General features: G+C 35.4%; 1 protein-coding gene across 1 annotated transcript; it reads right to left on the reverse strand.

Annotated features, from left to right (window-relative positions):
- Positions 1 to 466: 466 nt before the first annotated feature.
- FANCB (FA complementation group B) lies at positions 467 to 12,474 on the reverse strand. Its single transcript, XM_062515123.1, has 8 exons — positions 11,542 to 12,474; positions 10,960 to 11,112; positions 10,365 to 10,457; positions 6,595 to 6,723; positions 5,573 to 5,739; positions 3,038 to 3,492; positions 1,980 to 2,217; positions 467 to 887 (listed from the first exon to the last, which is right to left on the reverse strand). The coding sequence occupies exons 1-8, from the start codon at positions 12,472 to 12,474 to the stop codon at positions 467 to 469; spliced, it is 2,589 nt and encodes an 862-aa protein (XP_062371107.1).

The following is a 12,474-nucleotide window of genomic DNA, read 5'->3' on the forward strand; positions in this document are numbered from 1 at the left end:
CATATCATGAAGATAAACTGCCTCTTCTTTGAATTTGTCCAACTCCATACTCAAATTATTAATTACAAGTAGTTGCATAAGTTAGATCCTTTCTATACCTGCTTTAAGGTTTCTAAAAAAGGCTTACATTTTAGATGTGTAAACAATCATCTTTCAAGCTCAATAGAACTATTTTAAAGAGTACACCATCTTTTTTTTTCTAAAATAGCTTTTATAGTCCAAGAATTACAACTTACATATTAGAAAATACCTTAAAAATATATTTTCAAAATCTGTAACAAAATAATGACTCAGTCTCAAATATTAAATTCTTCCAATAGTCATCAGTAAAAATACCAGTATTTATCTGTAGAAACAACACAGAAATGCTATAGAGTATAAAGCAGTATAAGTACCCATGAATATATAAATATTTAAGGGTATAACTTTAATAATTTTTTTTCAAAATAAATTTAGTCAATAGTTTCTAGGACTTGGCCAGTCTCCACACAGTCATATCTGATCTGAGCTGAGCTTCTGCTATTTTCAAAGCCATTTTCTGGTACAGGGCACCATTCATTGTTTGGTTCATACTTCGCACACTCTCTTCCCGCTCATTCTGAAACTTCTTCCTGAATTGCTGGATTCCTTCCTCAGTGTCCAGTAAAGAACCCAGAGGAGCATTACTGATTTTGTTGCCAGACTCCTTCCCCCATGTCAAGCTGTTTTCAGCCTTAGTTTCTTTTAAGAAAAGAGAATTCTTCAAGGTGAGCATTTCCTTTTCCAGAGCCAGTGCTAACTGTTCAGTAAGTACTCCTTTGCTTCCAGATCTCAGGAGTTTTACACTGCAGCTTGGAGGGAGAACTCTAGTAAGGCTGTGAAGGCACTGGAACAAGACAGTCAGATTTCTGGAAAACAAAATGATGATGGTGTCAAAAAAAAAAGTATACTCTGTAGTTTCCAACTATCACAGAAATATCCTAGCCAGATAAAAGATTAATCCAAACAGAGGAATAAAAGGTACAGAAAATATAACCACAGCCCATAAACATGGGGCTCAGTAGCTATTAAGAAAATGGGACCAAAAGTGAACAGTACCAAGTAAAATTACTTTTCAAAAGGAACCAAAGTAGTGAGACTTAAAATTTTACTGATTGATTGCTTAAAGACTTCAGCCTTTCATCTTACATAATGGAAATCAACTCCTAATTTGAGGAAAAGACTGAACCTCACTACAAAATACACTCTTAACAGTTACACCTTTTTATTTTTTAGCTTGAACTTTTCAAAATAGCAATATTTGTCAATCCTCCAGAAGTACTTTTTACGTTATAAGCTTTATCCAGCAAAGTCATAAATTATGGCAGTATTACGAACTTGCTCAACATGGTTTAGGAAATATTTGTCAAAGAAACTGCATAAGAAAGGACATCAGTGAGATGCTTCAGATTATTTGCTTTACATAATCATGGTAGATAAGAAACAACTATAGCAGAAACATACACAATGAGATTACATTTATATTGCAATAATAAACTAAAAAATTACCTAGCAATAAACTTTAATTTAATTTAACTTGGAGCTTGTGGTTTGGTTGTTTTTTATTACTAGTATCTAAAGATTTAATTTTTTTAATTAACACACATTGAAGAGAAAAATTACAAATTACACATTATACTAAGAATAATGTAAGATAAAAATAATACAAAATTGTGATGCAGCAAAATTAAGAGAAGGAATAGTACCAAGCAGATATTAATGGAGACTAGATTTATTTCTAATTCAATGTTCCAGCCTGTACAAAATGAAACAACTCAGTTCAGGTTCTGCCATAGTTCTGATCTGCAAACAGGTCTGTTATTGGTGACTGCTTTCATACCACATTTGCAGCCTATTGGTTACAATTTCAGCTGCAGTTTATGGTACCAGTAAGAAACAGAAAAAAGATAAAAAGGGTGTATGGAAGATCAATATAAGCTATGCTTTTCAAATGATTTTACCTGCAAAATATTGTTAGAACTCCTTCAAATGGATTTTTTAAGGCCCAATTAAAAATTGTACCATGGACATTTCCTGCTTTATGACAGAATACGTTGTCTTGGCATTCCTTAAATGGGGTGCACTCCATTTCTCCCAGTAACCATGAATTGACTGGAGTCAATGTGCAGTCACAAGACACAATCTGAAAGGAGAATCTGACAGACACTGCAAGGACAGCAAGTATATCTTCCATGGAACCTGCAAAAAATAGAGCAAAAAAAGGTAGTTGAACTCAATATGTTGATCATGGTGCATTGCATTAAATGAGCTTTGATTTTTGGCCCATACTCCCAGGTTTTTTGTGAAGGATTTGCACCTGACTTCAGGAATTTTTTGGCAATTTTCTTTTCACCTAAATTCTTATCCCTACTTCTGTCAAGCAAAACTGATTAATGAAGCACCACCAATTTAATGAAAGCTCTTAAGATAAATATCACCTCGCCAAAAGGAGGCTATTAATAGCCTCCTGTGATAGTAAGATGATGTGTTGGCTTTAGAAGTGACACAGCATTAAGGAAGAAAAAGTTAAAATTAATTGCACACAATAAAAAGGATATTTAATTGCTTGAGCAATAGCCCAGTTCAAAATCAATTCAATCAGGAATATTTAAAAAAATGAAAATAAGTTACTTTACTATACATGTAGATGAGGAAGAGCTTCAATTACTTTGGTATTATTTAAGAGGTAGTAGTATGTCTGAAAAAACCTTTGTATCTAATTATAGTATCTTATTTATAGAAAAAACAAAGACTTCAACATTCTGTACTCAAACTTATCTTCAAAATTATTCTTTCCAGATACCCTTCATCACCAATACTAGCCAAACCTTACAACAACTAACAAAACATTTTTTTTCCATTTTGCAAACTGTGTTCCATCTCCTATTTCATTCAGCTTTAATTCCCAAAAGGTCTGTGAAACTTGTGATCAGAGAGAAACTTAGCCTAGCATCACCTAGAGTAAACAGAAAAATCAAATATATATATTTATAAATCCAACGTATATAAATCCATTTACCTGTACAGTAAGTATTGTCCCTTAGCATCTTTACTGAGTATCTGCCATTTGAAATATCTTCCAGACTTAACAAAATTTTCCCACAGAAAACAGTAATCTTTTTGCCCTGCTGTAAACTGTCATTCTCATGCTTGTGCTTGCTGGCATGCAGAAGAACTATGCAGCACACACGATGAAATGCCAAGAGTGGTGAAAGGTTGGTGACAGCAGTGACTGTCTTGGCTCCATCCAGCTGACTCCTGGAAGATCTCTTAGGAAACTCTTTTTTCACATCATTCTTGCTTTGCAAGTCCAATTTCATCTTTTTTGGAGGAGGTTCAATTTGACTTGAGGAGACTGCCAATGTTGAGAAGGCTTTGTTCAGCTTAATGATTTTACTTTGACACTTGATAATTGGAGAAATCGAAGAGAAGCCTTGATCCATCACTAAAGATAAACTGACATCACTCAGTGACCTGTGAAAATCCATACAATGTGACTGCACTCCCAGCTCACATTTTTGCCTTCTGACAAATAACCACAACTCTGCAGATGTATGCAGACATTTAAGACTATCACCAATTCCAATACTATTCCAGATTAAGTCACAGACTTTGCAAAGAGGCTAAGTCCCTCACGTGACTGTTTCATATTAACTGAGTATTAAAATTTTTCAAAATGCGGACTGAATTTTCAAAGAGCTTCTAGATGCCTCATTTTTAGATGCCTCATTTCAACCAAAAGTATTTGGATGTTTAATTCAGCCAGAAAAAGCTTAAAATTCTACATAACCTATAGATACTCTATGATATTTATGGATTATTTTTAAGGATTTGAATTTCTTTTTAATAAAAAACTGCGGAAAATATCAATTCTGCCCTTTTGAAGACCAGAAGTTCTTCTGATACTCTACATTTTTATAGATATTCAAATAAAATTGAATGTAGAGTTAAATAAAAGGTTTAAGATACTGTTACTTTGAACATGCAGCAATTTCCTGAAATGTATGAAGTACTTTATTTATTCAACACAGGGCTCTTTCAATGAAATCCTAATATTACTGTTCCAGAACCTCTCTCAATGAATGTATTATTCTGCCAATCAATTCAATCTCAAGATGTCACTGTCTTATGAATGTCTAATTTTCTTTACAGAGAAGTATCACCACCTCATAACACAATCTGTGATAGCACTGCAATCTTGCATTAGTAGGAAGCACAAAAATAATCAATGAAGAATTACAGTGCTGCGGTTGGAAATAAAGCAAGTCCTTTTCCCCACAAACACAAGTTGTGCACAGTACTGAACTGGAGCTCAGAAGACCCAAGTTCTGCTGCTGGCCTACCAGGGTAACCTTGGACAAACAGCTTCTCCACAGATCTTTTCTCAACTGTAAAAATGGGGGAGAGAGCTAGATTGCTGCTGGTTTTTAAAATCTGATGAAGATGTCTGAAGTTATACAGGAATGAAACATTTCACTTAGGTAAAAAAAAAACAAAACAAAGGCATCATCATCAAAGCTCAAAGAACAAACACTGAAAAGGCAAAAGCAATCTTTTGCCTCAGTGGCTATTAAGAGAGGCTGTCAAGAGGATGAGGTCAACTTTCTTGTAAAGTTACAGCAATCTGGCAGCTGAGAAAGAATAGAGCCACAGCTCCAGCAGAATGGCCAGAGGGCCACACAGGTCAGCTCCCTCACAACCACCTGAATGATTTTCAGTGGCATCAGTACTCTTTGAGCTCAGCCTAACACAGCCTCAGCTACACTGCCTGTGGGAACATGGGTCAAAAGACAAGTTCTGACTCCACCAAAGTTTACATTACACAATTCACGTTGTAATTTTATATTTTATGTAATCCTCTTTCTTCATTGCTTCAACTTATTTCTCTCTCTGTAAGGGAAAATGACTTAAGTAGTATTTACAACTAGAACTGAGTAATTAAAATAAATAAACAAATAATTTTAAAGATAATAAAAAATGAACCAATTATTTTGAAGGTTTAAGTATCATATGGCTGATTGTTCCACAAAATTTACACAAAATACAAGCTTTGCAAGCATTTTGATTAGATACTTGACTAGAAGAGTTCAATTTGAAAGCTAAGTATTTATTAGTTGGTAAAAGAATTTAATACATTTTCTTTTGTGCTTCTTGAAGCAAATCAATTAGGAATGGCAAGTAGCTATCAGTAAAACATCAGAAACTAAGCTAAGACAGAGCTTTACTTACAACACATACTGATGATAGCATTGTTATGTCAACATGCACTATAAAGAGCCATCATTTTTAGAGCCATAAAGAATACTGGAGACTTTTTACACAAGTTATGTTGCAATTATATTCACACAACTAATTTCTGGCTGTATAATGTATTTTTCTGTGCAGTGCTAGAGAGCAAGCAAGCAGTAGCAAGAATACTGAAAAAGGCACATTTGAAACATTTTATATGCAGATGTTCAAAATGAGGAAGTTCAAATTTATTGCAGAGCTTAACCAACATATTTATTTTCTATAAAACTATAAATGAAATTATTAGATAAGTGTATATACTCACAAATAAAATGATTCTGTTAGTTTTACTCCAACTACCAGGCTGTCACCCACAACACGCTGCCACAATTCCTCTGTGAAGTGCTCTGGGACTTCAGATGTCAATGATGTCACTTTACTAAGAGAATCAGGAGTATTTTCTACATCATCCCAGAGAGAGACAAGGCCTTCCTTACAGAAAAATGGGGGTTTTTAGATATATTAAGTAGAGATATTGGTCCTTTTTATACTGCCTTACTTTATGTTTTACCACAAGTGACTGCTGGAGGAGCTTTTAAAAGACATAAAATGAAAGATAGATATAAACTAGTTTATTCTCTATAATAAATAGAATTGAATTTTGTTAAAATGCATTTTATCATCATGTAAAGTACACCCTATTCTCTCCTTGTAAAAATCACATGTCAAAATCTTGACCTGTCACACAATGAATTGTCCAAAGATTTAAGGTGCTAGAATTCATATTATTGCATTTAATTGCTCAATACTTTGTTGTCCAAACCTAGAAAACTTGAAAGATATCACAACAGTAACTGAAAGGCAGATAACTCCATTTTAATTAATTTAGGTTTCTTTTGAACAATGTATTAAAATAAAATTTTCCCAACCATCAGCACCTTCTCAGCCCACAGTTCACTCTGCCCCCATTATAAAATCAATTTTGCTCACATAGTTCTATGACAACTCCCTTTTTGCAATATGTGAGATTACAGACAGATATTCAATATCTAGGCAACTGTGCCAATTAGAACTGTACACTCCCCTTGTGCTTGTCACTAACTCTGTTAGAGGTTACTCCTCCATACCACTCAATTGTCAGGAGGCATCATACACAGCAATTTCAAGCAGAAACAACTACATTTACTCCTACATATACTGGCAAGTTAAGAAAATGAACCTGACTTAAAAAGCAGATCAATGATTTTTGATAGTGGCAACCCTACAGGTGAAAGTGGTAAGTGATTAAGAACAGCACTCTCTACAAATAGCTTGGCAGAAATGATCTGCCCATCTCCTGCATTTTACCTCTTTTGAGTTTGGTAGAATATGGGCTCTTTCTTCAACAAGATCTATTAATGCTCTGCAAGACTCAAGAATAACCCTCTTTTGGAGTCCTAAATGCTGTTGTAGCTCTCGAACAGAAGTCCAACCAGCCTGTAAAAGATAATCATTAGACTAATGCACATAAGAAAGGATATTAAAGCTCTCAAAATATCTCTTTACCTTTCCATTTTTATGCAAGAATCACCAATAACTTTGTGATTTCTAAAAAATGTTCAAGTCAGGCTACTCTGCTTTTAAAATATGAATCTCAGAATCTTGGTCTTTCATATTAAACCTAGAGTTTAAGATAAATATTAAACTTAATCAAATTATATCTTATATATTCCTGTAGATATCTTTCATTATTAAACCTGCTTCATTTTTTCCATGGATAGCAGTTTCATTTTCTTCTCAATCTTTGTACTGATTATTGGTCAAATAATATATTGAAGAGATGACAAATATGCAAGCAGACACATGTTGGCTGTGTCTATTAAACAAAACACAATGAAAAACTCCCCCACCAAAAAAAAAACCCAAGGCAAATCAACCAAAAAAATCCATAAACCAAGCAATAAAGAAAAAAAAAATCATGCCACCTTCTCAGGTTTTAAGAAAGCTCCTCAAAAGCTATTATCTGGAAAGCAAGATCCTAGGAAGTCAAACAGTGTCAAGGAGAGAACAAATTCAACCCTGGAATGCAAAAGCAAACTTCCCTCTTCCCCATTCCCTTAGAAAATTCCCCCAAACACATAAACCCATTATAAGCCTGAGCAAAAAACCAGTTCTTGTAAGTGAAGTGATGTCCTCTGCTCCAGCTGAAATGGCAAAGGACATTTAGACCAACAGCACTCTCATGAAAAGTCCTGCAAAAAATCGTCACCTATCAAACTGTGAATCTAAGCACCAGATTCCAAGCAATAATCCAGTGGCAGACTTGAGTCAAGAGATGAAAATGAAGAGTTAAGAACAAAGATGAGTCTACAATACCTTCCTAATTTAGGACACTAAGCCATTATTTACTCCCAATGGAGCCAACTCCTGAATAAACAATTAAGAACAAAAAGCAAATGGGGAAGCAGTCAAAATGGCCCAACATTCACTGTTGTATGCTTGCTGACCAATCTGGCTTTTGCAAGCCCTTTTTCCTCCTAAAGCAACACAAGAAAAAAACCTGAATTCCACCATATAGCAAACCCAAGACTGAGTTGTGCCCCCCATTGACCCTCTGTCAAGTGACAGGCACATCCTTTCTGCTATATGCCAAGATGTACTGCACTACAAGCATCAGCAGGAGTTACAAGTGTTGTGTTGTGAAACTAAGAAAATAAAGCTAGATCACCTTAGAAGACAAAATAAACATGAACTTAAAAACAAGACAGTCCAAAGCCAAAGACAATAGAGCTGTGAGTAAATCCAGAATTACAGGCTTTACCAAACTGCCAAGTAACGGAGGGGAGAACAGATGAGTGGACAAAAACACTTCTTCATTTCTGTCAAAACAATCAACTAACACCATGAGAAATCCTGTAACCTCAGCTGTTGCAATGTAACTGCAGTACTCTGCCAAATTATATCCTCTTCAGAAGACACCAAAAAACGTGCTAACGTGAATAAAAAAAAAAAAGTCAAAGGAGAAAAGACTGGATTCAGGCCCAAAATAGTGTATAAAAATAAATATAGAACAATTCCAAATTCCTCAACTTGATCTATTTTTCAATTTCACTGCCTCCAAAATGCAGTTTATATACATTACTGCATATAACTTAAATGCAACTTACTTATACAGTGGACTATAATTCATTCTTGCCAAAGATCTCACGTGGCTATGAAAACAGCTGTGCAGATATGAAACAAGGGTTAAGCAACAAGCATGAAAAAGGGCTGCATCTGCTATTTCATTTTGCTCTAAAACACAAGATTCCATGGAGACTGAGAAAACTTGATTTGATTGCAAATTTCTAGAATACCTGAATTTTGATGATAAATACCAAGAGGCACCACTTCAAGACTAAATAACCTTTGAAAATTCCCAAGCTAAGCAGAACTCATGCACTATTGCTTCAAAACAAGCATCCTTGAAATTCAATTACACATCAGATTATAAAAGCCAGCAAGAGTACTTCACTCTTCAGCAAATATAATACAGAACAATAGGGATTTCAACAAGGAAGCAACAGTGAGGTTAAAAAGAAATATCTGCACTTACTTCCAAATTCATCAGGTTGATAATTTCAAAAATTTACAGCATTAAAACACAGTAAATTTCCAACTGCTTACAGTGCTTGTGCTAGTTTATGGCTTTGAAAATTAGAGATTAAAAACATCTAAAAGAACAGAAACGTTAGGTCTTAGGAAGGACTCTGTGTCTGTAAGAACTGTACCAGCACATGATAGATAAAACATCCAGCCAGTGGCTTGCTTCCAGCAGAACCAGTAGCAAGTGCAAACCAGACTATTAATTTGATCCTGACACAGATTCACAGAGCTGTACAACTGGAAGCCAGTTGGTGTGTTGAAAGAACAAAGTTATGGAACAAAGAATGTACAGCTCTCAATGGCAGGGTGAACAACCTTCACTACAATAGTGGAAGGAGCAGCCAATAAGAGACAGAAACTAATTTCTGTTTTGTAGAAGAGTAATTAATGAGTAGGGCAAGAATGCAGAAGTGAAGTCAATTTTAACATATGACTGTCAAAAAAGAAACAAATGCAGAAACAGAAAAAGATGCATTTGGAAGGAAGATAGCATTTCTGCATTTTAAAGCTTAACATGCAAACTGTAAAAAGGTAGGACTGGAAGGGACCTCAAGAGGTCCTCAAATCCTAATCCACCTTCTATTTTCTTAGCTTTCTAGAAGGGAAGAAACATTTTGTCCACTGTTCTCCAAACAGCTTCATTTTTAAAGGCTGGAAATAAAACTGCCACAATACCCTACTTAGCTACCACTAAGTAAAAGTGACAGAAATAATTACCTCATATCTCATCCTTAAAGCACCCTTAGCAAACTAAAAATAGCCTCACATCATTGACGCAGTATGAGATTCATGTTCTGCCCTAAAACTTTTTTTTTTCTTAAATAATCTTCCTATTTGTTAATTATTACCCATTTGGGGTAGGCTAATACACACACTGCAAAACCACTCACATTGGTGAGCATGTAGGGTGGGAAACTCCAGCAAGTTTCCCCCAGTTTGTTTTACAAATGATGCTAGTTAAAAGAAGGATACATTTTAGCTTTATCTACAGTACTTGTCAAAATTATCCTTGTAAAACCACTAGTAACAGGAGTATGACCACCAGAGGGTGGTGAAATAGCAACCGTCACCAATTTGTGCAAATGCAGTCACTGAGAACCTGCCACTACGTGACCTGAAAGTTATTTATGTAATGGGGAGCAAAAGAAATAGACATTTTAATATTTTTAAGCTGGTATTTAAAGCTGAGTAAAATGACTGCTAAGGAGCTCTGATAAAATAGCTTCAACATTATCTCAAACTTTTAATTAAAATTAAATTAGACCTCTACAATTACCTAAATGCACTTATAACAACTGAGAGAACTGAATCACTACCCCTGAAAGAAACTGAAAGACTACCACTGACTCAAGAAAAATACTTAACCATGTTGTTCTTTTCCCTGAACCACTTCTTTGATAATAACAGTACCATTAGTCTCACCCTTTAGATAATGCATAGATACAGAACTGTAATTTATAGAAAACATGGAGGCAGAACTGTTGAGTACAAACCTGCAATCTTGTTTCAAGGGCTCGAACAGTAAGCAAACCATTCTCTTGCAATCCTTCTGCAGCAGGAACATCATGTTTATAATTGATACCACTCTGAAAGTAAAAACCAAAACCCTGAATGAATTAAAAAGCTGAAAGTAAGGTACAGGCTACTACACAGCATTATAAAAATATGGGGGAAAATACAGCAAGCCAGGAGAATCACAGTATGTCTTTTAAAAGAAAAATCCTATTGTCTGAAAGCAATTAGAATTTGACAGTACACAATGGAAAGACCCAATTATAAGATAATTAATAAGCACTGTGGCCCTAATTAAATTAAGTGTTCTTAGCCAAAAGGTAAGCACTGTTGCAAAACTATGAGAAGTATGTTCAACTGCATTGATTTCCCAACACAATATTGATACAATCATAGAAGCAAAATAATGTCTTCAGATAATTTAAGATTACATCAGGAAATATTATATTCAAACTTCAGGGCATTTCACAGCACACATCCAATTTTACTTTGCATCAATACTTTAATGATTTGTTGAGGTTTTCTTAATTTAGTAAGCACAGACTGAGTAGCTGAGAAAAGGCAAGCCCAACTTACTGCATAGTTGACCTCCCCAAGATCTGTTATTTTGAATGTACTTAACACGTCTGTATTGGAGTCATCATCAAAAAGCAGTAACAGCTGCTCACTTCCAGAGCTAATAAAATCATCCACCAGAACACACTTCACTTTTTGCCATTTGGAAACCACCTACAGTAGAAGAGGTTTTAAAATACATTTATTAGAATGAATCTTGTATTTGAGATCTCATTTTGGTGTAGCTTGCTTTCCATTAAGAGGGAGCCTATTCAGTTGTATGAAATGCAGTAATATTTAGAATTTTCAAGCTTTCACTCTCACCCCATTATTTAGAGCCTATGTAACTCTGGAAATAATTAGACATTTCTCTTCAAAGATCACTTTCCAGATTACAGGTTGCAGAGAAGATGACAAATTTACAGTGTATTCAAACATCTGAACAGCTGAATGTTGCAAAACTTATTTAGAAGCAGTAATACTTGAAGATCAGTTAAAGACATTATACCTTTAACATTGAGAAATATCTTTGTTTCACAACAATAAGGCAATATCTATGAAAAAAGCCTGAAGTAAAATGGAGCTGTTTAAAGCCACCAGTACCTGGAAGCTGTCTCTCCTCTGTACAACACAGCTATTTCCATAGGCAAAAGACACAACAAACAGCAAATTGTTGCTACTGGTTAGAGCTGGTTTCACCAAGCATGGCTTTTCATAAGGAAGCTCACAAACACCTTTAGGGGCACCATTCTGGAACCAAACAAGTTGATTCTTGTGGGTTATGGCAACAAGTGATATTCGGAGCTGTTGTTTCAATCTCTCACACTTGCAGACGTAGACAGAAGATACCACTCTGCTGTAAGCATGAGGCATGAAGCAGGAGCCAGTCAATGTTTTTTGTGTTTGAATTGCGTATCCAAAGAACTCACTACCCCAGATGGCTCTGTCTGAAACAGAAAATCCATCTGGATCTTCAGTCTCTGGCAGGCAAGCAGGTCTTACCCCTAAGACAACAATGCCTTCACCCACAATTTCACCTGTCCACACTACAGAAGAGAGCTGAACAGGAGCACTTTGAACCACACACGTGTCGGAAGAGATGTAGAAGAGCTTGTTGGCATGTCTCCACAACAACGATGGGCCACCAAACAACCTGATGTCTTCTTTCAGCTCATAATCCAATCTAAAATAAAAGGACGGCTCAAATTGGTTTGAGCTGTGAAGCAACAATAAAAAGTATTTGACATTGCTCCGTTTTTTCTTCTTCATCAAAATGCAGGGAAGGATAATCCCTGTTCTGGAGTCCGTTGTGCAGCTACAACAAATCATTTCAATTTCTGAGTGACTGGCTCCCATGTTGAATACTCCAGAAGACTTCTGTACAAACAGCTTAGTGTCTCTGTTGAATGCCATCCTTCTGACACATAAATTTATTGTTTTATCATCTGCTTCCTCTGCATGCTTTGGTTTTGACAACTGAAATACAAGGACTTCACCATTGTAGGACAAGAACTGGTCTTGCTCACTCAGAAGCAT

This window comes from Cinclus cinclus, chromosome 2 (genome assembly GCF_963662255.1).
Source record: "Cinclus cinclus chromosome 2, bCinCin1.1, whole genome shotgun sequence".
Classification (NCBI taxonomy): domain Eukaryota; kingdom Metazoa; phylum Chordata; class Aves; order Passeriformes; family Cinclidae; genus Cinclus; species Cinclus cinclus.

Bases quoted from the DNA above. Each gene is read 5' to 3' on its own strand.
- FANCB (XM_062515123.1), bottom strand. From the start codon at position 12,474: ATGCTTCTGAGTGAGCAAGACCAGTTCTTGTCCTACAATGGTGAAGTC. The intron at 10,458-10,959 runs GTAAGTTGGGCT...TTTTACTTTCAG, and splicing joins TTGGGGAGGTCAACTATGCA to AGTGGTATCAATTATAAACA. The intron at 3,493-5,572 runs GTGAGTATATAC...GGATTTTCACAG, and splicing joins CTAACAGAATCATTTTATTT to GTCACTGAGTGATGTCAGTT.